General features: G+C 41.8%; 1 protein-coding gene and 1 long non-coding RNA gene across 2 annotated transcripts in view; both read right to left on the reverse strand.

Annotated features, from left to right (window-relative positions):
• Positions 1-8,709, reverse strand: part of LOC144899652 (uncharacterized) — a 29,995-nt gene extending 21,286 nt beyond the window's left edge. The window contains exon 1 of the long non-coding RNA XR_013627977.1: positions 8,597-8,709. This is a non-coding gene — a long non-coding RNA (uncharacterized LOC144899652). The remainder of the gene's footprint in view (positions 1-8,596) is intronic.
• Positions 8,710-14,604: 5,895 nt separating this feature from the next.
• The window catches only part of arhgap35a (Rho GTPase activating protein 35a), a 67,936-nt gene continuing 55,941 nt past the window's right edge, over positions 14,605-26,599 (reverse strand). The window contains exons 4-7 of the mRNA XM_058079668.2: positions 22,479-22,556; positions 21,188-21,319; positions 19,900-20,005; positions 14,605-17,991 (exon numbers count right to left, since the gene is read on the reverse strand). Coding sequence (XP_057935651.2) covers positions 17,505-17,991; positions 19,900-20,005; positions 21,188-21,319; positions 22,479-22,556 — 803 coding nt within the window. The 3' untranslated portion in view covers positions 14,605-17,504. The remainder of the gene's footprint in view (positions 17,992-19,899; positions 20,006-21,187; positions 21,320-22,478; positions 22,557-26,599) is intronic.

Consider the following 26,599-nt stretch of genomic DNA (forward strand, 5'->3'; position numbering starts at 1 on the left):
CAAAGTTTTTTTTGCAGCCATCCAATTTTTTTTTTAAAAATCAACAATTCCACTCTAAAATACGCAGTGCGCTTGAACGCCTTCTCGATGCACAGTGCTTGAAAGGAGGAAGGACGCAGATGGAAACCTAGATTTTTTTACCTTTCTGTGTGCATGCTATGAACAAAATTAAGCACACACACACAATAAGGATGACTAAAAGATTCCATGGCCAGAATCTGTCTGTGTCCCACTAAGCATTCTTCACAGAGACTGAGTCACCAATGTGTGGATGCTTTTTTTGGGCACAATGTTTGGCCGTCCAATAACAGAGACAGTGTAGGAAAACATTTGGAACATAGTGTGGTTGAAAAGTGAATCCGTGGCCAACAAAAAACAAGGTTGCATTAGACATTACACTAATTTGCTTTGCTCACCTGTAGTGCAAAGCTTGTATGTAAATGTTTTGTTCAGGTAGCTTAGAATACATTGGATTGGTCTTTAATATATAAAATGTATTACAGTGACCCTGTATTCTTCAATTTTTCAAATGCAACCCTTTGTAGAAATTCTTTGAACACCCCTGGTCTAGACCCCAGAACTAATTTTTCCAAATATAATTGCAATGAAAAATCTGTCTCTCCAACTCGAAGAGTGTTCCGCTGCAAATGGCACTACAGATGCCAACGTTTGAAATCTGTCAATTAGATTTGGTCTGAACAAACAACATAAAGACGTAAAATGGCTGTCTGTGGTCGAGGTAATGAGATATCCCCCATAAGCATTGGCGCCCAACACAATGCTGACAATACCGTTCTTTTTTTTTCCTCTCCACTGCTCCCTTTTGTTTCCTTCCACTTCATCCTCCACAAGGCTGAGACCTTCACTCTCTATAATCCCAGAGCCGTGGCTTGGCACAGACCCCCAAACACCCCCTTCAGAAACACACAACCCCTAATTTGCTAAAGGATTAGAGTGGGGGCACCGGGGTCAAAGTGAGGCCAGTACCAGAGACCCCAAAAGAGAAGAAATGCAAACACGCCAGGGACCCTCAGAGCAGGGGATATACATGCAAACACACACACACACAGTAGACGTAGTGTGAACCCTGTGCACATGACACACACCGAGGGGCCAAACAGCATTATGTATTCACACACTGTACATGCACACACTAACCTCTTCTCCAGACACGTACTGCAGAAGTAAACAAACTGACCTTAACTCTGTGACAAATACATATTAGTGCAATTTAAAAGTACAACAACACACAGACGAGTGCAGACCTCCACCAAGGTTGAACTGTGTGCATGGACTCTGCATTTGTCCGTCCGTCTGTATCTTAGTTCTTAAACTACTTTCAGGTTCACGGAGGATGACATAAAATGACACACCAGCTTGGACGCCAGAGTGGGGGAAATGGTTCCATTGAGTCCAGAGATCTAAGAAGCTATCCAGAGAGGATTTTAGGAACAGGTCTCCCAACCTTTTGAATTATGGGGCAGGGTTCCGTTGGGGCTGGAACAAAAAACAAAATATATTCCTCCAGCAAGTAAGGAATGGTGCTTTTGTTTCTCTGCCCGTATATTAGCTGGCCACTTCCTGGTTCAAAAGGAACTGTACCATTTCTGGGTTGAGAGAAAACGGTTCTATTGTGTGGATTGTTCGTGGAAAATAAACACCATATTTATTTTTCTTTCCGCAGTCAAACCGCCTTTTTCAAACCCCTATTTTGTATAATTTTCAACAACCAAACAAAACAGTTGTCTGCGTTACATTTTGGTCTTTGCGTGTAATGCGGCTCCTCCTAAATAATGAGAAACAGGTACAGCTGCACGAGACCACAAAGCAGCTTAAAATGAAAACAAAACAAGAATACAAAACAGGAAATGCTGTGAAAACAAAGACAATCACAAAACCTAACATACAGAACATGACATAAAACATTGGTTATGCGAGGGGGAAGGGAGGCATCTTGGATCATTCCTTCATTTTCTACTGCTTATCCTCACAAGGGTTGTGGGTATGCTGGAGCCTATCCCAGCTGTCTTCGGGCGAGAGGCGGGGTACACCCTGCACTGGTGGCTAGCCAATTACAGGGCACATATTACAGACCTTTCAGATTACAGAGCTGCTGCTGATATCGACATAACATGCTGGACAGTATCGGATATAGAAAGCCAATATCAAGCAGGGCTAGACTCCAACATTTGCATTCTAGGACAACGGTGGGCAGATTTCTGTAGTGTTGGACCATTTCTTAGCTGGCAGGCTACTTTCCTGGTTCACGGATGATGGCGTGAGAAGACGTTGACATATGAGACATATGGCATGTTCTTCTAGTGTGGACTACTCCTCTGGCATTACGAGATTGAAGGGTGTCAGATTCAGATCAAAAGTAACTTCACTGCACATGACTAAAAAACGACACCACTTGAATTATTATTACATATTTTATCTGTCTATTTGTCAATGTTACATTTTCTCAAAATGTGACCATACTATCTACAAATTTTTGGGCCCGGATTATTGACACATTAACACACATCTGTGTGTATGCATCAGTTATACATATGGGTGGGCTACATTCACTACACAGGATAAAGTACAAGAAGGTTGCAAGGTTTTAGTACTTAATTTCAGCATAAATAATGATTGGCGGCGGGGGTAGTGTCCAGTTTGCCGGCTTAGAATTCTGTCTCACCTGCGTTCAGATAAGACAGCCTGGACTCTACCATTTGCATTCTATGGTGCGGGAGCTGTTCTATTTTGAACTATTTTGAAATATTGGCTGAGAAAGTTCCATGAAAGTCTGTTGTGTAGTTTTTCAGCAATCCTGCTGACTACTTCAGAGGGAAATGGAAGGTCCTAGCAGCTTGTGGGAAGCAGGTCGTGGACTATTGAGGGCTGTAGCGGCAGAACAACGGGAGGGAGAGTCAGCAAAGTGATTGTCAAGGAGAGCAGAAACATCAGTGCAAAAACTTCTAAAGAAGCTCGGGGTTTGAAACTCTCTCCTCCCTCTACCACTTTTCCCTCTCATCCCTTTCATGAATTAAAAGCACGGCCGATCTGTGGGGAGAAGCATAGTTAATTCTGATCAGATCTCCTTACTCCCACCCGCCCCCCCACCAAACACCCCAACCCTCGCCGCCGCCCCTGCTGCCGCCTCACTTCCCTGGGCGACGGTTGCCAGCAGTCTGACAGACGGAGATGGGATCTGACAGTAAACAGGCGCGCGGATGCCCGGCTCATGATTGACACGTAGGCAGGTCGGCGGGGGCCCGCCCCCCTCCTAATCCTGCCCTGTCAGCTCTAATTGGGGAGGTGGGGCTCCGTGTCACCAAGGTGACTGATTGACAAGACCCCAGCTTTGCATAGATATGAGGGAAAGGTGGGAAAGTTCACGCATGGCATCACACTGTTAACACTACTATACTGCTAATAGAGATGTGTGTGTGTGTGTGTGTGTGTTTTGCAGGTGAGAAGACTCATGAACATGTCAGAGCCTATAAATAAATCCACCACAATAAAACCTGAGCAAAACTGACATGTACACAAGACGCTACACGGATACAAGAGTGCTTGTACAAACAAATGCACACTCACGGGACATGGAGGAGGAGTTTTGAGTGATTTGTGATGCTGAGCTGACATATTTCTATCACCTATGGAGTGTGCTAATGTAAAACCAAAACTAATCTAGTGTTGGTGGCCGAGTGGTTAGCATGTAGGCTACACAGGAGATCGGTAACACCTGGATTTAATTCTCCGTTTGGAGAGTTTGCATGTTCTCCCCGTGTGTGTGTGGGTTTTCTCCGGGTACTCCGGTTTCCTCCCACATTCCAAAAACATGCTAGGTTAATTGGCGACTCCAAATTGTCAATAGGTATGAATGTGAATGTGAATGGTTGTTTGTCTATATGTGCCCTGTGATTGGCTGGCCTCCGGTCCAGGGTGTACCCCGCCTCTCGCCTGAAGACAGCTGGGATAGGCTCCAGTATACCCCTGTGACCGTAATGAGGATAAGCGGTACATAATAGCCATAGAACACAATGCTCTGTGTGCCTTGAAAGAGTCAAAACCAGTACTTAAAGTGTTGTCCTTTGAAAAATGTTTGGGAATGAATGAGCTAATGCTTTGTTTTGATTCCCTTAACGATTACTTTATTATTGTGATTGTGGTTCACATCTAGGAAAAAGGTTAATGAATGTGAGTGTGAATGGTTGTTTGTCTATATGTGCCCTGTGATTGGCTGGCGAACAGCCCAAGGTGTACCCCGCCTCTCACCCAAAGACAGCTGGGATAGGCTCCAGCATACCCCCACGACCATATGTGAGGAGTGAGGATAGGCGGCATACAAAATGGATGGATGGATGTTTACTCTTGGACATGACTGGTGGTTAGAGGTCAGAACTCCCCAATCTAACTTAGGTAGAAACAAAAATTTGGTATATTGCTAAAAGACCAAAGCTCAATTGTGGGACTAGTTACTATTATTATTATTTTTTTTACTTATAATTATTCATCTTTGACGAACTATTGGGAAAATATGTTAGTATAAAGACTGACTCCATCTTCAAGGGCCATAATCAATGCGAGGGAACTAAACTACGTAGCATGCTAACAAGACAGCTGGCACGCTAACTAGAAATCTTAAAGACAGACTGATAGATAGCTGGATGCTATGAAGTGAAGAATAAGTGTAAAGTTGTTTTGACGTAAATACTAAACAGGCTCAACATGTTTTCTATCAGGCTGTGCCACAGTATAAGTATAATTTAACAAGAAAACTTTTTTAAAAAGGTATAAAATATATATATCAGCAAAAATAGAAAAATCAGCAGTCATTTTACAATAACAAGAAAGAAAAAATATATATTCTAATGCTAAATAAATAAATATAATAAATAATTAAATAATAAATAAACATTTAAACAAAGTAAGATTTAATTTGAATTGTATATCAGGATATTAAAAACATTAATACATAAATTTTTGCATGTGTGTGCTATAATTGTATTTTTATACAAGACTACCACCAGTGGTACTCCTCACACAGTTTGAGAATCAATGTTCACAGCTATATAAGCATGCTAAATGCTTAGGACCAGCGTGTCCTAACTGGTTTGGATTTAGACATGATTGGTAATGCTAACATCTCTTAATTTGCATAAAATAGCAATGTTAAAGTGTAGCGAATTATTCCGGGCTTTTCAAGGGAGTGAGGGATGTTTAAAGCAGACATTTCCTTAGAAAACCATGTAAAGGAACTTCATCAGTCACTGGGATGTAGCATTGGGGACCACTTGCAGTCAAATAGGTGTCATTCATCAATACATACATTCAATAGGGATGACTTTTCAGAGGATTAGTCAAAGGTTTGCCCTGTTGGTCCCACTGAATCCACGTACGGGATCCACCAGTGTCAGCGGGATTCATGTGATATTGAAAAACCATGCTTCATGTAGCCTGCTATTGTAAGAACACAACTTTCACCCGAGGATGTTGCTCAAAATGCAAAATGCATGCAAGCATACAGTACATGGAATACAGGTTAAAAAAAAAACTTTGATTGATGGTGGCCATGTTTTTCAACCAATCTTGTTCAAATTGTTCACACAAAAACACTTTTGAGTCCCCTAAAGCGGTGTACCAAATTTTACTGTGATTTGGCTAAACCTCCTAAAGTTACTGAGCGTATAGTGCAGGAGTGGGCAAATGTTTTGACACGCAGGCCGCATTGCTTTAACAAAATTTATTGGGGGCCAGACTATATATTTACATTTACACGTAACAGTCCACCTGGAAGTATGATATCTGTAAAAGTGTGTGTGTTGTGTCTCTTTTTTTTTCAGGACCACATCAAATAACGAAATTGATCAAACAGCTACTTAAACCATCAAAATGTTTGATGGTTGTATGTTAAGTTTAAATGAAATACTTTGGAAAGAACGGGCGGGCCGTATTCAAACACTTGGCAGGCCGGATGTGGCCCCCGGGCCGTAGTTTGCCTCATAACTAACGCAGGTGAACTTTGGGGTTTCATAACAGCGCCACCATGTGGTGTATTTGTCAGACAAATAATAGCACGGACAACACACTGTTAAATATTCTTACACAAACATCATCTACATGACGTTTAAAAGCTGCTTTTCTTTTAGGGATCATGAACGACAAAAATGTGTATGCGGATATAATGCACATATGCAAGCTCAGGTGTGAGTGTGCTTTGACTGACAGCTGCCACTGACCCGTGCCAGTCAGAGTGCCATGCTGCAGGGCGATGAGGTCGATCGCTACGGAGACGACCTTCGCCCTCATCTGCATCCCGCCTTCATTAGCGCAGGCAGGCAAGGAGAATAACAACCCAATAAATTAATAAAGAGAAAGAGAGGGTGAGGGGTGGGGACGGTGGGGGGATAGTTGCGGACACGGGGCGGACACGGGGGGGGTGGGGTGGGTTTAAACAAGAAAGGGAGGGGAGGACAGGGGAAGTGTAACGAAGAAATGTGTATTTACTCTCTAAATTGTATCAACGCTTCCTGGGGTGAACTCTGACGGTTACTTAGCATGCCGCCGACATCGCCGACGTGTTAATAAAGTATGAGGTTTAATCATCTATTGTTGTTCAGCAACAGACTGCAGAGGGAGAGGTAAAAGAAAAACACATCCACACACGGAAAGAGCTGAGGTGTTTGTGTGTGTGAGTTGGCCTTGTCAATAAATGATGAGCAAGTATGTTACGCGGGATATACTGGTGGTTGGGGGCTCTTCCCAGGAGGACTCCCTAGCAATGATACATCTTGCAGCATGCTTGCACTCTACACAACACCTTTAAATAGCTGCTTTTACTACCACCACTAATGCTGATTTACTTCAAACCAGTGACCAAGCACAGTATTGTTTTGCTGTGTTACTAGAAGGGATTCACAAAAATTGATGGACAAAGCAAACAGCAGGGTCCTACAATCCAGTCATCTGACATCATCCCTCATGAACCAGGAAGTAGCCTGCCAACTAAGAAACTGTCACAGCCAGCTAAGATTTGGTGTAGCGTTACCCCAGGATCAGAGCCGCGGAAACAACACTGCCTCATGTGTCATCACTAGCTATCAATCAGAAAGTCACCTGCTAGCTAACAAACAAACGATTTTTCCACTTTCTGTAAAAGGATGAATTTTCCCTTTTTTGCATTTGAGTCCCAATGAAACCAACTCTGCCTGCTCCAGAATCAAACATGATACAATCCGGTCATCTGACATCACCCCTCATGAACCAGGAAGTAGCCCGCCCATTAAGAAACTGTCACAGCCAGCTAAGATTTGGTGTAGCGTTACCCCAGGATCAGAGCCGCGGAAACACACGCTGTGGGCAGGGTCACATTTTCTGATGGGGGCGCATTGGCTGAGAATGCGCCCCCAAGAATGTGTGTCAGCCTGAGGCCGGTGGGAAAGAAAAGAGAGACGAGTAAACTGATAATCGTTCTATTTTAATTCACCTACTCAACCATCTAGTGTAATGGTACAGCTGCTGCCTTTTAAAGGCAAAAAGTGTGGGTTTGATTCAAGGCCCTGATGATTTTCTTAAATGAATCATCTATTAATTTGTTATTTTGCGCTGAAAAAATTTGGATTTGTTTCCAATAAAGCCATTATGTAATGGGTGAAGTCCTTTGGTGCTCCGATACAGCAAAGGGCGTCTCCGCCCAGGTTGGTTCAATTAAGTCTTGAACAAAAGATCACACGGAGAGGCACGGCACAAAGAGACAAAGTAGCAAAATGACAAAGGAGGCTAGGAGTTGCGATGTCAGGAGATGTGCCGTGGCTTTGAAGCGTATGTCGAGTAATGTTGGAGGCGTTTCTATAAAGGCAGTATTGAGGCTTGTCTTATTTAAGGGAGGAGCCCCCAATGTTGACGTCGCTGCCCGGCTGTTGCACGTGACTGCTTTGAGAAGTGATGCCGGTATTGCCGCAAGGTCTGACAGCAAAATAAACCCCTCAGGCTCCGTTCACAATGTGGGTATTGGACAGAGAGATACGGTCAGTATACGGTCAGTTCAGAGTGTGGATGTTGGCATTTGGAGCGTGTACCGGAAAGATTCCAAAAGGTGGTACACGTCACTTATTTCGGTAGCCATCACACCTTGCGTCAATGCCCAACAATAGCTGGCCGGAATATGGACTCTTGCAGACTACACAGAAGAAGGGCTTTCGTTAGAGAAAACTGTTTACGGCGAGGTGTGCTTGACTCCTGTCCAACCGAATTGAAAGAACAGCAGAGCAACATGCCGCCCGCTATCACCACCTCATCAACCAGCATGGAGGAAGATGAGAGCGGACGCAGGTAATGTGCCTGCACCTATTTTGTCTCTAAATGAAAGAAGCTGCCTGCTTTAGAGGAGGGAGACAGAGGGTGGTGGTGGGGGTGGGGGGCAAGGAGTGCGAATGGCGGTGAACGGCGCCCGCTGCGCCAGGGAGGAAATTCTCATGGCGATCGATGGAGAGGATTACTGCGGGCTTTGGCAAGGGGCTCTGGATCTGAGCAGTATTCTCTATGGGGGGGCCTCCCAGGAGATTTGGGAAGGCCCAGGGAGGGGGAAAGTAAAGAGAGGGCTAACCTGGAACTGTCAGGCAGCTGAGGAGGAGGTTGGCCTTGCTGGGAAGAAGAGGGCAGCCAAGGTCCCATTGGACGTCACTCTGGCCCTCACACTCAAAACACATCATGGATGACCTGTGGAGGAAAACAAAATAGAGAAAATTACACATTTATCGCATTGAAAACTTGATTGCGTGGACATTGGTTCTTTGGGTATGCACTTACTAGTAGCAACCAGCAGAGGAGCTGTTGTGTCCAACTCAAGAAAACTGCAAAAAAGAAATTGTTTGTTAAACCACTTTGGATAAATATTACATTGGCAATTTGCATAATGGACCATGATGCATGAGATGGACACAACCAGTCCAGGGTGTACCCCGCCTCTCACCCAAAGTCAGGTGGGATAGGCCCCAGCATGCCTAAAACCCTATTGGGGATTTGCGGAAAAAGGACGGATGGCTGGATATAAAAGATGCTGTAAGACAGAAGGGGCTGCACGGCGGACAAGTGGTTAGCGCGCAGGCCACACAGCTAGGAGACCCTCGGCCATCTCTGTCTGGAGTTTGCATGTTCTCCCTGTGCATGCGTGGTTTTTCTCCTCGTACTCCGGTTTCCTCCCACATTCCAAAAACATGCTAGGTTAATTGGCGACTCCAAATTGTCCATAGGTATGAATGTGAGTGTGAATGGTTGTTTGTCTATACGTGCCCTGTGATTGTCTGGCCACCAGACCAGGGTGTACAGCGCCTCTCACCTGAAGACAGCCGGGATAGGCTCCAGCACCCCCGCAATCCCTGTGAGTATAAGCAGTAGAAAATGAATGAATGAATGAATGTTTACTATAGTGGGAGTGTAAAGGTGACTATAGGGGTGTTATTTCATGTCTAGAGGGCTCTAATAGTGTTAAAAACCCTAAGTCAGGTTTACAGTTTCTACAGGCTTTCTATGCTCCGACTACAACCATATTCCATTCATAAATAAGAAACTCTACTTATCATGGCCAGGTCTGGAACCAATTCACCTCCATAAACTGCATGGAAGAAGGAGTTCAGAACATTCACAGAGATGTTCCCGTCTTAATGAAAGCACAGAAACAGAAATAAAAATACTAATTATTTGTCACCTAAAGCTCACATGCTTAAAATCAGTAGTCGTTTGTAAACTACATGAGTGTGAAACGTCTCACCCTCACGATTGGTCAAGGCTACATGACTCTACGCCGGATCTATGATTCATTTGGTGATGAGGAGCTGTAAAAAGAAAAAAAAAAGGAGTGAAGATTGATAGAAGATGAGAGACCAGTGGGAAATGATATGGAGGAGCAGCATGGTGGATGTGGAATTAAATGGCATAATTAATCAAGCACCAAAACAAGCACGTTGCTCATACATTTATGATGTCCATTTTTTCCACTTGAGGAGAGGTAATCAGCACGTGTGTATGTTGGCGCCCCGATGCGTGTCACGTTGACCTCCGGCCCATGTGACCGTCTCGACTCTTCCATTCGATGGCCTCTCCGTGTGCAAACTAATCTCCGAGACAAGCAGACGCATGTTTTTGTCTCCGCATGTCCTTTAAATGAGGACGTCTTTAAAATTGGGTTCACAACTCGCAGCTCTCTCTGCGGAGTTGATGTGTGTGATGTTTAACCCTCAGAGAGGAGGAACTAACCATTTTAAATAAAGATAGTGTAGATAACACAGCGATATCACCCTATAAGAAATTAGTGTCTGCACACACAAAAAACACACAGGTTCTCTTAACATTACCGAGAAATCCCAACATTCCAAGTATCGATCCACAAACTCTTGACTGACAAACGATGCTGCTTGTCATGCAACCTTGTAGGATATATTCCTGCCTGACCTAATTTAAATGTTAATATCATTCTGCCTTTGCTTCTTTATGGAAGACAAAAGGTCATTTCCTCTTTTTTTTTTTTTTGGTCAGATCATTGAAGCCACGCCTAGAACGGCCATTTGTCAACGCATGTGTCAATCTTTATATTAAACCTCTATTTACCGATATGCTCTCATCACACAACACCAGAAAACAAACACTGCAATCACAATCACATAAACGTTGCATGATTTCTAAAAAATGGTGCAAACACACAAACCATGAAAGAAATACTGCAAGGTAGCCATGCTATAAGATATGAGCAGGATGTCTGTTTTTGTTAAATACTGACATTTATATAATATTTGACAGTACAATACAGCTATAGGCCCAAGATCCCTGAACGTACGCAAGATATATACCATATTTTCCGGACTGTAAGTCACACTTTTTTCATAGGTTGCCTGTTCCTGCGACTTATACTCCAGAGCGACTTCTTCTTCTTCTTAATTTATTTCAGACATGCATACTATGTTACATTATTCTTTCTCACTTATAAATGAAAAAAACTGTTTATGTTACATAAACACTGGACACCTTTTCTGTTCATGTTTATGTTTAGTGTAGCTGAATAACTATCGTGTTAGCATATCTTACATCTACTCAGCCTGTTCTCTTTTTTTTATTGTTAGAACTTGCCTTCCAAGAGGATGTAACATCTGTTTTGGTCAACTAGTTTGCTAAATAAATTACCCGCAAAAAATGCGACTTATACTCCAGTTCAACTTATGTATGTTCTTTTTCAACCCAATTATGCATTTTTGGCCTTGTGCGACTTATACTCCGGAGCGACTTATAGTCCAGAAAATACGGTATATTATTTTGTAAACAGGATACACATTTGAAGACAAATTGTGTTTTTATTGCTTGTTGATTTTCCTTAGATTGTACCTTTTAGTACTATTTTCCCATTTTTTTCCTGTTCATTTTTAGTGTTTAATTGTAACAATAACACCTTAGTCACGAGCCGTATACCTGCTGATGGGCCAATAAACGTTGCTGCTAGCATATTAGTGAGACTTCTTCTACTAGTCAACATTTCCTGTTTTTTTTTTAATGAAATAAACAGCTCTTTTTGCATACCTCGAATGGTCCCCTTTGTGGTAACAACTGGTGATTCAGAAATCTTTGACAGTAATTCAGGGGCATCCATCTCTGCTTGAATCGCTGTGCTTTATCATTGAGAGCTAGTGAAATAGATGCATGTTGACACCTCCATCTTGGCTCTAAATAAAAGTCCCAGGCCCATTATGAGCATGAGGCATAAACACATCAAGCAAAGCAGCTCAATAACAGCTTGTTCCTGGAGCGCCGTCATCCATCGACGTATCAATATGGAAATACCGCCATGGCCCAGACATTAATCAATGGGGCTCCTAAGGGGGGGGGGGGGCACCTGAAATCATCAATGAGACGGATCGGCCGGCGGTCAGGCTCGGACAGGCCGTATCGATAAGAGCATTTCCACCTGTAGAGGCCGGCCTGCATCAGAATTCAATAGCAGGCGCAGCTGCCGGCTCCCTCCAAGCCCCACAAAGACACGCTTGAGCGGGGATACGTGCCTCGACTCATCATGGCGGACGTGCCGCCAGCCTCTCTTCATGCTCAACAGCCTCTTGCTTCTGTGGAGCCATATAGTGGAGGGGAGAAAGCTCAGCAACAGTGACTTCAAATTAACTTCTTTTGTCTTTTATTCACTTTAACCCCCACCTTATAACCAGTTGAGGGGGGAAGTGGAGGTCCGACATGAAATGAGAAAGGCCTCGTCTTTCCTCTCATCTTCTTGACTCGCCTTCATCTCGAAGTGAGCGCGGGATTAAAACGTCCGACTTCCGTATCCCAGAGCCAATCAATGAGCTTCTGTTTGCCGCCAAGTGGCCTAATGAGGAAATTAGGTATGGGACGAGAGAGTCCCCTAGTGGCTGCACGTATGAATTACATACACATCTTGCCAGTCGAAATGAGGGACAAAATAAAGATTTTACCAAAACACCTGCCTTTATAATAAATTATATTTGTATTTAATATGAATTATTATTTACTACTATTTATTACAATGCATTTAACAAAAAAGTACTCGAAATAGCTCTCTGTATGATGCAACATGAGCACTCTTGTTATGTAGAGGATCTTTGGCTAGCCTAGAATGTTTGCATCCAGCTGCTGCAAGGCTTCATGTTAAGCTCATACTAATTGACTCCAATTTGCAACTCATTAAATACCACACTATCCTCTCTCCATCACAGCACCTCTTGAAGGTTAAAGTTCAAGGGTCATGTGTCCGGTGTGCACACTTGGCCTGCCCTTTTCATTCCCAATCAGCCTCTCCGCTCTGTTCTTTTTTTTTTTTTTTTGCACCATGAGCCAGAAAAGAGAGAGATGCAGCACCACAAAGGTCATGGCCATGGATTTCCTTTTGCTTTGACTCAATGAAAAGGTCAGATGAGGGCACCATGAAATGGCAGCGAGGCCTTCACGGGGACCACGGAGTCCGCACATCACCCTCAACTGGCAGAGAGCGATGCCCCCCGGGAAGCAGGGGGAGTCTCGTGGGCATGGGCGGGCGTGTTCTGTTTGGTAATGAGAAAGTATGGAAAAGTTACTGCACATGAAGTACAAATATATTTATCTATACCGCTTTTCCTCACTGGTATGCTGGAGCCTGTCCAGGGTGTACCAGGGTGTACCAGGGTGAAGACTAGCAGCATAGGAAATGGAGGATGAAATGGTGGATGGAAATTCCCATCCCTTTTTACTTGATTTTTCAGGGTTGGGATTCCTTATTTTGAAAAATTCTGAGCTTCTGACTAAATTTGTAAAAGTAAAAAACAACAAAAAATACAACTTTTCAACTACAACTTTTTACTAGCATTGTAGTATTTATTACATTAAGAAATTTTCCCAGAATCCTAAGCCGGAAGCATAGAACTTTACATAAAAGAAATCCAAATCAAGTTTCTGGGGTAAAACTCTGGAAAAAGGGAGAAGCGTGGCTCAGGTGGTCAAGCGGTCATCTCCCCAACCGGACCTCTGTCCTCCCATGGTCACGTGGAAGTATCCTTGGGCAAGATACTGAACCCCCAGTTGGTCCTGATGCTGCGTCCAAAACGCTATACAAGTGAAAGACCGTTTACCAAAAGATTTTGTAAGCATACAAAAGAGGTAGGGCTGCACGGTGAAGGAGTGGTTAGTGCTAGGAGACCCGAGTTCAATCCCACCCTCAGCCATCTCTGTGTGGAATTTGCATGTTCGGGTACTCCGGTTTCCTCCCACATTCCAAAAACATGCTAGGTTAATTGGCGACTCCAAATTGTCCATAGGTATGAATGTGAGTGTGAATGGTTGTTTGTCTATATGTGCCCTGTGATTGGCAGGCCACCAGTCCAGGGTGTATCCCGCCTGATACAGACCTGAGACAGCTGGGATAGGCTCCAGCATGTCCGCGACCCTCATGAGGATAAGCAGTAGAAAATGAATGAACGAACAAAAGAAACTTTTGTTTTTTTTTTGTAACCTAAGTCAGTAAACCAAGTTTCTGTAAAAAATTGCAGACAATATTCCATCCCTTTTTGTAATATAATATCATATCTATACATTTTCCCCCAGAAACATGTGATGGGAAACTTTTAACTCAATCATATTGTCACCAATTGAAGTTGAAAGTGTGTGCGAGACAGGAAGAAAAACTCAGACTGACTTGTTTGGCACCACCTGTTGGTTTTTCATGTATAAACTTGTATAAACTAAAAAAAAACATGAGATACTTTCAGATTAACCCATTATGTTACATTCCATGTTTTTCTTTGTGTTTTTTTTTTGTTTTTGTTTTCAGAGGTCCTCGCTCCAGCTGGGGGCGGGAAACTGGACATGGCTGCTGCTGATTGGCCGTCTGGCACCCAAAAAAACAATTGTTTGGAGGTGTGAGATGCCAGTTCTTTCTTCCATTTTGGTCATCGTTGCATCTTCTAGTCGTTTTCAATGAAGCTGTGGCGCACCACGACCTGTGCTTTCTGCTCCCTTTTTTGTTGTGGAATTATTTTTCCGCCTCACGCCTCTGCTTCTGGGGTACAGACCTTTTTTTCCACACAAATATCACATTTTTGAGCTGAAGATGGAGACCGACGTGAGGCGTGGTTGTACAAGATTTCATTTATTAACTATGATACAGATCACATAAGGCCTTGCTGTATACACCATTCCCATCCAGACAAATGACCATACTCAGCATTGACAGGTTATCTTTTCACTTTACAGTACTTCATTACTTTGTTTCCTTTGTATTATGACCCTCCTTTGCCCCCCCCCCCCAACCCCCGAATAGTTCATAATATTCTCTTAAATAGTCAGAGTGGTGAAGCCCTCCTTCCTTCCTTGCTGGGGAAGAATTCATGCACTATAGTGGGCACCCCCCCCCCCCAAAAAAAGCATTTTCATTTGAATTATTAACATAAAAACTTAAGATGTTTTTTTACTATCACCACTGACTATAGGGCAAATGTTAGACCCCAGCCCACCCCGAATAAACCACTGAATAACACTTTCTATATAGTTGGCTTGTTTAGTTTTCATATTAACTTAACAGACATCTGTCACCATCAGTTGCAAAAGAAAAACGCGGCCATTGCCGACTCATAAAAAGTCTTTTTTTTTTCTTTTTCTAATATTCCATTCTGCAGTGTCACCTTTTTGCCCAGTCTTTGGCTGCCTCACAGTCAGTATCATCACACGGATGTACACACACAGACACACGCGCACGCACACACACGTACCAGTGGTCAACACTCCTCCCATAATCAGCCCTGCCGCCATCTTTGCCTCCTCCTCATAATGCGGATGAGCATTCCTCGCCGTCATGTTTGTTTGGATCACGATGCTGCTGTCTGGACGTCAGCTCAGTCCAGCACACACACACACACACACACACATTAGGGGTAAATAGGTAGTGTAAAAGCTCCTGTGGGAGTTGTGTAATTGTTTAAAAGGCTTTAAGGGCCAGCGAGGGGCTTCTGGGGAGATGCAGTCGCAGGTGACCTTGCCGAGCATCTGTTTAACGCTCTCAAACACAAAAATGTAGTTGAAAAGCAATTGGGATGAAGGCTCAATCCACCTCTCGGCCCATCTCGCTGGTTTCCACGGTAACAGCAGGCTGAGCCCCGGGAATTTGTGATGCTCCATTCCGGTCATGCAGACACATGAATGAACTGTCTGTTCCCGTCGCTCCCGACAAAAAACACAACTTGAGGCCCTCAAATGGGAAATGACAGCCGGGTGTCATGACAGAGCACTGCCACCGGGGGCAGTGTTGAGTAGTTTTGGAAATTACAGTGTGATTGTTAGTCCCATGGAAAATTACACTGTGCTATGCAGGCTTTGAAAAATATTAGTGCCACACTGAAAAGAAAAAGGAAAATTAATTACAAAAGAGTCATTTTAGAAAAAAAATTAGCATTTTTATTATATGGGCACAACTTTTTTTCATAAAAGCAGTTTTTATTGTTAGATCATGAAAAATGTGGTCATTTTAACTGTAAAGTCATATTCCATGAAAAAAAAGTTGTAATTTTATGAGCTGAATTTGGTATATGATTATTAGGATGATGAGGAAAAAACGTTTGGCAAGAATAAAATGGAAATATTACAAAAAAACCCAATTTGAATATTACTATTTTATTCAGGGAAATTTGGGGGGAAATTTGAAATTAATATTATAAAATAAAAAAAACAGTCAAATGTATCAGGGGAAAAAAGTAGTAATTATACAAGAATAAAGTCTTATTTTGTGTGATTTTTGTGTTAAGTGATAATATTGGAAGAAAAAAATGTAAATTACATGAGAATATAATCACATTTTGTGCAATTGTGTATGTTCTCCTGTTTTATTTTCAATTTTAAGTACAAATAATACAAAGAAAAAAATGTTAATTTTAATGAGGGGTGGAAGTCAAACTTTAAAGGAAAAAAAGCAATTAAACAAGCACAAAGCCTTTTAAAAAAACAATGTTGGTGAGGGTTGTAATTGAAAATGAATAAATGAATTGGCAAAAAAGTCATACTAATAATTTTAAAACATTTTAAAAATTACTTTAATGGATTGTATTCTTTTATTCTTGTAACTTTTGTATAGTTGTATTTCATTTTTCCTTTAAGTGTGGCTATAAAACTCCTTTGCATGAGTTTGTCATGTATTTGTTTCAATAAAAGCGCCTCCAAACATGAGCCCCCTGGCCTTCCCACTTTAGGCCAATCCGAAATAAAGTGTGTTTTTTGATGACCTCTTAAGAACAACGGCAGGTAGACATACTGCTTGTCAGTGAAACTGCAACATATATTCATGTTTTCTAATAATCTCAACTGTTTGTTAGTTTTCTGTACACCCGACGACTCTTGTGGAGACGATGCTAGCTAGTTTATAGCTAGCTACAGAGATATACACACCATGAAAACGACCCATTGTTAGTGGCTCGCAGTACCCGATTGGTCCTCAAGATGTCAGTGGTGCGCTCCCGGATGAGTGAGCTATTGACAAAGCGAAAAGTGGCTGTCACGTGACATCCCAACGCCAGTATTTTAAAAGGAAATGTGCCTTGAAAGTGCTCAGGAAAGTGCTTTTTGAACAAGGTCCTTGCTCTGAAAACTGCAGCAATGACTCTCACACACGCACACGCACACGCACACGCACACACACACACAAGAGACCAGCAAGGGGGTGGAAAGTTGATGCGATTAAAAAAAACCTTTATCTGTAACTTGATGAAGAGGAGCAGCTCACATGTTGAGAATGCCTGAAAGGGCGTGAGTGCGCCTATGATTCCAATCTGCAGATCCGGTTGGTTGGGTTTTTTTTTTCTTCTCTACCTTCCACTTCTCGAGTACTTCCGAGGAGCCTCGGGTGAACTCAGGTGGTAAGAACATCCTGTTGGGTGACATGTGGGCAAAAAAAAAAAGGTGTGTTCTCTCCAAACAAGACGTGACGGGTCAATGTCCTCTTCCTACTTCCTCTCATCCATGTCCGCTTTCCCTTGATCCCCGCTTCACAGCGTGTGTTGTTCTGTAGGGGGGTGATGGGGGTGCAGGGAGGGCGGCAGCAGGGCAGGGATGGGCGACTGGGGAGTAGGGGGCGGGGAATGGGGCGGCGACTGTTGGTGGTGGTGATGGTGGTGGATCGGGGGGCCATAGTGAGGGATGACAGGCGGCGTCGCTGGGAGGACGTAAGGGGTTGGAGGGGACGGAGTCGGCGAGGAGAAGTAGCCCCCGGCCATGCACGAGTACGCCGAGGTGCCGCCCCCGCTGCCGTAAGACGAGAGCGTGGCGGTGGGTGAGCCCGGCAGGCCGTCGGCCAGCGGCTGATTGTAGAAGAAGTACGAGCACTGGTGGATGAAGCTCTCGATGATTGTCTGGTAGGTGCGAGTGGCGGTCAGGGCGTCCATGGTGGTGAAGTCGGGCATCATCAGCGTGGGCCAGAAACAGATGGACAGGTTCTCGCTGGTCATCAGGTTCAGCTTGTTGTTCTGGCTCACTCTGCAGAGAGAAACATGCCAAGGAATCATCATGGAGTTGGTGGAGTGCACTTCTTAGCTGCAACCAGCGGAGGCGCTGTTGATTCAATAGCAAATAGTGTGATGACTAAGAAAAGAATAAAACATGTCACATAACTTTCATTTCAACATTCTTGAAAAATGGTTTTTGTGTGTCTTAATAACAAAAATGATTTTTACCAGGGTGATGTTGTAATAAAAAATATTACCAGAAAAAATACATACAGTGTGTAGTTGCAATTTAAGCAAACCTAAAATTGTAGGTTACAAAATAATTGTACATATTATGTTATATTTAAGAATAAAACATTTTTTTTTACTGCATGAGTGTGAAGTAAAAATATGAGAAAAACATATGATTTAATGTATTTATTTTTTAACCAAATACAGTTGTGTTATGAGAAAATGATTGCAATTCATTTTATTACACAAAATACATCATTTTATGAAAAAATATGTAATTTATAAAATTAAAATTATCCTTGTAAAATTGTGAATTTTTTAAAATAAGTTGGGTTTTTTTTACCAAATAGTTGTATTGTGAGCGAATGTTGCAATTTCACAACACGAAAAACATATATATATATATATATATGAAAACATTTAATATGTAAGAATAAAATATGTAATATAACTATTCTTGTAAAATTCTTAATTTTTAGTCTTATAGCGAAAAAGTAGCAATAATTTTATGAAAAAACTTAAATAGTTGCAATTTTACAGAAATTAAATTGTAATATTACACAAAAAATAAAATTTTACAAGAAGAAAATGAAATATATAACTATAAAGCTATAATATATAAATATAAGGATTTTTATTATTCTTGTCATAGCAAACTAGTTGCGCTTTTACAAAAATGACAACCAAAAAGTAATATCAGCACTTGATTATTGAGTGTCTCCTGGTATGTTATGTATTTTGATGAGTAATCAATGCAAATAGTCTAAAAAAACAAGACAAAAGAAGAGATGGATCATGTGGGATAGTGTTCCAATGATACAATCATAGATGCAAAGCCAAAATACTTGGATATTAGACAGCGACAGTATGGATGGTCATGATGCAATACATGGCAACACGACTACTCTGTCCCGCCCCTTCTATCAAAGCATCTGCCTGTGATTAAAAGGCAAAGTCGATGCCATGCACTCTTCCTATTAGTTGACGCACGGGCCATCAAAACATTACAGTGACTCTTCTGGACTGGTTTTCCTTCTTCTGTAAGCCGCAACACACGGCGGTCGAGTGGTTAGACCTCACAGCTAGGAGACCAGGGTTCAATTCCACCCTTGGCCATCTCTGTGTGGAGTTTGCATGTTCTCCCCGTGCATGCGTGGGTTTTCTCCGGGTAATCCGGTTTCCTCCCACATTCTAAAAACATGCTAGGTTAATTGGTGACTCCAAATTGTCCATAGGTATGAATGTGAGTGTGAATGGTTGTTTGTCTATATGTGCCTTGTGATTGGCTGGCGACCAGTCCAGGGTGTGCCCCGCCTCTCGCCCAAAGACAGCTGGGATAGGCTCCAGCGACCCTTGTGAGGAAAAAGCAGTAGAAAATGAATAAATGTAAGCCGCAACAATAACGTGTGTGTACTTTGCCTTTCTGTGTGTACTCGAGCTACTTGCCAGTATTCTTTAAAATACTGATTAATTAGTTTTTTGAGTTTTAATTAATTAATTCATTCATTCATTGATTTTTTTATTTATACGGTCATTTATAAAAAGAGGAAAAGGGCACGTGATTGACCTTCTGTGTTCCTGAAAGCACAACTGGTGAGTCAGACCATTGTCATGGAGTGACAAGTCGGTACAGTGCAGTGGAAAAGGCGGCACTAAATAAGCGCCACCCATCTTGTGAACGTCTCCAACGCCCGTCCCTTTCACTCACTTGTTCAAGTGGCTGATAACGTATTTGAAGACCTCGTAATTCTCCCTGGGGAAGCGGCGGAGGATGTCCTTCATCGTCTGGAAGCGCTGCTCCCTGTCGTTGATCTCTGAACGGCGGCAGAGGACGGGAGGAAAAGCAGCCGAGAGAAAAGACGTGAAGATGTGAAGAGGGTAATGACTGCGCTCCCAAACAAATGGGTATAGGAGACAGTGATTTCATCCTATAATCATTCATACACACTATAAAAGTGCTTGTCAAACTCTTTGACACAAAGACCACACATTGAAGTGAACAAATACACCCATTTCACATTACATGAACCCCACACACACACACACACACACACACACACACACACACACACACACACACACACACACACACACACACACACACACACACACAGGGTGTGTCGAGGCTGATGGCAGCAAGGAGTGAGTCAGAAAAGCTGACGTCACCACCCAAGAGTCGGTTTGTGAGCAGGACAGACGTCCCCGACGTGATTTACAAGCAGAGAATTTTGGACTTTTTTTATTTATTATTTTTACTGTGGATTAAAACCACATTTTAGCCAGTCCTAACTGTGACAGGGGTCTCTCTTTAAGCACAGGGTTTATTTACACTTATTTAGCACAACACAGCAGCAGAACCATTATTGTTATGGCGGCTCAAAAAATTTAAAATTGGAAGCTGATTGACTGTATAGAATTCCACAATAATCTATACAGAGGCGAAAATGTCCTTTAGAATGCATCCATAAGCATAAACGGTGCAAAAGCAATGCATTACTTGGCAAGCTTCCACCAAATGAAGCTTTCAAATGGCGTATTTGGCTCCACTTTATTTTCATTCTTTCCATTGTGGCACCCCCTGCAGGAGCCTTATCGGGTCCCCGTCATGGCTGAAGGGTCTCACTGGGGCCGTTTAAAAAAAGAACACACACGCACACACATACACAAGCACACAAGTGACAGCACGATGCGGCCTCGGGGCTAAATCTTTTAGCATGATGCAAGTCTAAGCTGTGCCTTAAATCTTTATTCCTGAGTGGAAGCGGAGAGTGAAAAAGAGCAGCTAGAAGTCTCCTGCATTCTGCTGTCATCTTGCCTAAATATTCTCTCCTCCATCCTATTCTGCTAAGCCCTCACTGAGAGCCGAATCCAATTCCCCCCATGAATGGACTTGGATTGGGAGACTTTTTGCTTGTTAAGTTCAAGAAATGCAAACAGGATTTTCAAGGCCAATCCAATATACTTTCAGGTTTTTCTCATTTGAAGCCAGGACTTACTGAAGGCGTCCACCAGCTCCCCCTGCATGCTGTAGGGCACCAGAGGCTCGGGCAGCTCCGAGAAGAAGGCCTTCATGGCCCCGGCGACGGTGTTGATAGTGAAGTCTTTCTCCACCAGGTCCAGGTTGTGATCTGATGAAGAGACCGTATGAGTGTTGGAACATTTGCATCTTCTCACAGGTCAATGGGATGGAAAGCAAACTTGGAGTTACTTTAGAGGAGTCCGTGTACAGATGAATAGAATTCAATGCCGTTACAAACTAAATCAGGGTGACCAAACTTTGCCTTTTTGTTTTTCCATTTTTGATGTTTATTTCATTGTTCACCATTTTCCCTCTTTATTCGGATATTTTGACTTTATCTTAATATCATTTGTACTCATTTTATGTATCACTTGTACTGCAACTTTATTCACTTTTGTCTTTATGACTGTTATATTTCAGGTTTATTCTATTATGGCTTCATTCTCCTAATATTTTGTTTGCATTGTCATCAAATAACAACCGCACGCCGTAAATGGCCCCCAGGTTGCAGTTTGGACACCCCTGCTGTAAATGCAGTAATCCCTTGCCACTTCAAATTCCGCAGCTTTGCTCTATCACGTGGCTGAATATGGTCTATTAGTCCAAAGAATATGCATATTTAATCCCATTTTTTTGGCCTAAATGAAGCATTTTCAAGCATAAAAGTGGCTAAATGAACTAAAATACAAATACAAGACATTCCGAAGATGCATTCAAAGGTGTTGTGATGTGTAGTATTCCACACTGGTCACTAGGTGTCAGTAATGTTACATTTATTAGACAACAGGAAGTACCAAACAGGAAGTAAAAAAAAGAACAAAGAATGTTCCGAGTGCTAACATGTGAGTCAATATTATGTTTTCTTTATGCCTGATTTTCTCTCATTATGTAATATATTGGGTACTACAAGGGTAAAAATGACTATAGGGGTGTTATTTCAGGTCAAGAGGGCTCTAATAATGGTTGTAAACAGGTTTTATATGCTCTAACTAAAACTAAATTCCATTTACAAATAAGGAATCCTACTTTGTGGAATGCGCTTGGCGTGGTTGGGTCTGGAACCAATTAACCATAATTTTTAAGGCATTTCAGGTTGTATTATCAAAATGTAATTACATTTTTACCCATTTGTGACGCCAGAGAATACTGATACTGAACCTGGCTTAGTTCACACAAAAGGTCCAACTTTGCACCCTGTGACTTTCTACAGAAAAGTACCTTATTTGAGTGTTTACTGTAGACGTGAAAATGGCTGCATAGCTCCATACCTTGGTCAAACTGACGCTGCATGCTCTCCATTTCCGCCTTGTTCCCGCTGACCCTGTAGATGCCCTCCGTGCTCAAGCCTGGTAAAAAGAAAAACAAAAAAAAAGAGCAAAAAGGTTTTTAGGGATTGCAGTTACTTGCGCTGTGGTGTGTAGAAGCACTCCAAGTTGCTCTAATGGCTGATTGTAATGTCCCGGTGTGTTTAACACGCTAGTAGCACTATTTATTAAAGCCATAAAGCACTCCTCAAGGCCCGCCGGTGACAAGTGGGCACACATTATTAACAAGACACAAGAGGCTGGGAACACTACTTTCTAAGCCACTAACATTGTTCTTATTTACTAGGATGTTTTTGATGGATTTATATTTCACTCAAGGCTGCTTCTGGACCCTCAAGCAAAGGCCAGAAAACTCCCATCACTCATGTTTACCTCCCGATATGTTCCACCTTGGCTTTTCCCCTCGCCATCTGCTTGTACCGTTATGCTTCCTGGCTTTTTACTGGCACACGAAAGGCACGGTAAAGTGTGATGTCTGAAGGTTTATGTTAGAGGCTGACTATAGGTGGTCCCTGTTGGGGCTTTATGACCTGCTGACAGCACATGAACAGCATCGGGAGGAACATGAAAGAACAGCTGCCATTTGTTTCGCCTTCTTTTCATTATGACCGACAAACCACACGGTGAAAAAAAAAGACGTACATTTGCTTATTTTTACTCGTGCGTTCTTACCATTTCAGTGGAGCGTTAGTTGTAATGGATACATGCCGGGTTCTGGTATCAAAACATGACCCGTAGACAGCCTGAAAAGCTCTCATGTTGTTAGCATTAGCGTGTAAGCTAACATCCCAGTTGTGTCCAAACTAATCTAACACTAACATTCTTAACAGCAGTGTTATTAACAGTATAAATACCATTTTAATTTTGTCTAAATTAGCTGTTAAAAGATGACATTAACAGCACAGAACAGTCAACGAGCAACAATGGCAGCTAGCAGGCTAATGTCTCTTGTTTTACATAATGCTAGCACAATTCCAATGCTGTATGCAAATGTACAACTGCAAACTACAATAACTTTCTTAATTCTACTCGAATTAACTTTGTAACTTTGTAAAGTAAAAAACTTTGCCGTATGATCAGTTAATTTCATTTCAAAGACATGGCGTCGCGGTTTCGTTCGCTCACAACAATCAGGAACAAACTAAGAGAAAATGAGTACATATCAAAATCAAATACAACTCCAGTCAAACATGTCAAACAATCTTCATAAATCTTATTCTCGTGGTATATTGATTCTCATATTATTATAATTGATATATTTATTCTCATATTATTTTTCTAAATCAAAATTGTAATTTTTTTTGTTTCTCAAAATATTGTGACTTTAAAAATGTTTCCTTTAATATTTTAAAATTCTTCTTCTCGTACTGATGACTTCATACCCATGATATTTTTACTTTGTCATAATATTCCGTAACTTGATTTTCATCTGTTGTATTGTTTTTCATAATATTAATAATGTCTTTTAGATTTGAACTTTATACTATTATAAGGATGCTTTTTCCCCCTCATATTATTTTTAATAATATATTAATTTTGACATAAGCATTATAATATTATTTTTTAATAATATTATCTATATATTATAAATATTTAAATAATATTATTTTAAATATTCTTGTAAAAGTACAACTTTTTTGTACAAATTATTTGTAAGTTTTTTTGTAGTAATTTAATGCAAATGTTCCTAAAAAAATTTTTTCTAACTGCTCGTTTTTGTGGGACTTTTTTTTCCTGCCGGAATTCCAACATTGTATGTGCATCATGGCAAATATAGCGTAATAATTGCTCCTAGTTAGCATTGCAAATACGGCCGTGAGTCTACAGTACAGTTAACGCCCCAATATGAAATTTGCTTGATTCATGATTCTACATAAAAAAACATGAAAACCAATCCATCTGCCATCACTGAAATGATCTCTTCAAACTTTTCCATGGAGACAAAGAAGAATTGAAGAGAAGGAATGATGGAGAGAGGTAAGAGGGGTGAGACGGACGAGGAAGCGAGGAAATAACAGAGCTTTCAGTCAAGGCGTACGCCATCGACCTCCTCTCTCGTCGTCTCCCAATCAATTATCCACAAAAGCTTTTGAAAGAGGACAAGTGGAGAGGGAGCGAGAGTGGTGGTGGGGGAGGCTAAATAGGAACAGCAAAAACCCAAGGACGACAAAGGTTTGGAGGTGTCAAAGGGATTCACGAGGACCAAAGCAGCACGATCCACCATGGTCTCCGCCCCGTACTGGATCAAAAAGCAATTTACATTTACTCACAAATAGTTCGGGATATTGGGCTTACGGGTGAAATTTCACTATAACCTCTTCATTTCACCTTCTCCAAACTGTCCGCCCACCTCCCCTAGGCAACACATTTATATCAACACACACCAGCATGAGCCTTGTTTATGTCTTATATACTCTTATTGGGTAATATATGTATGTTTAAGAGTGACTGTAGGGGGTTGTATGTCATGTCTAGGGGGCTCTAATTATGTTAAAAATCTATTTAAAAGGCTGTAAACAAGTTATCTATGCTCTTAACGATTTGACTCCTGTAGTGTATTTTAGATTCTGTAATATTGACACGTTTGCCTTTCAGCACTCAAAGCCCCGCTTTGTTTTTCCCCCCACAGAAAACATATCATTCACCATAAGTTGGTTTCAATTTCTAAATATGGGATAGTACAGTTAAAATGCATACATGTATTACTGCTAGAATGCGCACATGTTAAGGTCTTTATGCTAACAATGTGTTTCTTGACACATGTTTAGACTTCACACTTTGTGTGACCAATCACAGTGGAGTGGGCGTGGATGGAATAAATTAAAACAGAACTTTTAGCGGGAGGCACAAATCCAAGGAAATACACCTGGAATAGGCGCAGATTGTGGAAGATCTAGAAAGCTTTCTGTGCGGGTTATTGTGTGTAGCTGCTCTATAGGAATCCACAACTCAATAGAAAGGATCAAAAAATGAACATAATAGATCCCCTTTAATATTTCAACCACATTTTGGACACCACAGCCCTAAAGGGTTATGGTGCTAATTAGCATTGGTAACAAAATTTAGACCTGAATTAACAAAACATTGCTCAATGAATAGAGGTGTCATTTATGGTCATTAAATGACCACCAAAATTGAGTAGAATAGGGGATACATCGGGTTAATAGATGTTAGCCTTCCATGCCTAACATATGATCCAATTCAATATCTGAACCAAGTCATTTTTTTATAATAATCCAAGTGCTGGCAACCTTGGAAAATAAATAAAACTAAAAACATGATAGGTAGAAAGAACCTAACTGTCTTGCAACAGAAAAAGTATGATGTGATTCCCACCTTTACATTGGAAATATTTGGAAGATACATGACGGGATGCATTCTGGTCGCCTTCAACCACTGATTTCTAGTCTTTGCAATAAAATAATCCATGCATTGGAGTTAACTGAAGTTAGTGTGGGTGAAAAATGTGTAGTATAGATATGAGGTGCGCCGTAATATGTCTTTCTTGAATTCCAGGGAAGAACATTACCTTGCAAAAGCCCTGAATACACACCAAATAGGAACCAACTGAAAGAGAAGGAAGCGATGTGGCGATACAGAAAGAGGACAGGTGATAAGACGGCAGAGAAATGGAAATGTGGGTTAAGAGATAGATGAAGGAAATCAAAGCTGACAGGTAGAGAGTGCTCAAAGAGAGGAGGGGGAAGGAGGAGAAGTGACTCAGATATAGAAAAACAAGGTCGCTGAAGGACAAGAATGGGAAGAAATAAAACACCGGAGGACGCAATAAAAAAACACCTCAGGAGGAGTGCGCACATAAACGCTTTTTTCCTCCCTTTTGTCGAGAAGCTGCTGCGAAGGAGCCGCTCCATTACACAGAGCGAGGTGAAACCTAACGTGACGCCTTATTTATTATCCCCAGACTTGCCTCCACTCTTCCACGTGCAGCAGGCGCAGGCCGCTGGATGTTTTGGAAGGCTTGAGTAATCCACACATATGCAGACTTAACAGCAGCGAGAGATTAAAGGCGGAATGCGCTGGAATGTCAGTAAAGCGGCGGAGAT

Source organism: Doryrhamphus excisus, linkage group LG8 (assembly GCF_037039965.1).
Source record: "Doryrhamphus excisus strain RoL-2023G ecotype Guam linkage group LG8, RoL_Dexc_Guam_v1.1, whole genome shotgun sequence".
NCBI classification, from domain to species: Eukaryota; Metazoa; Chordata; class Actinopteri; order Syngnathiformes; family Syngnathidae; genus Doryrhamphus; species Doryrhamphus excisus.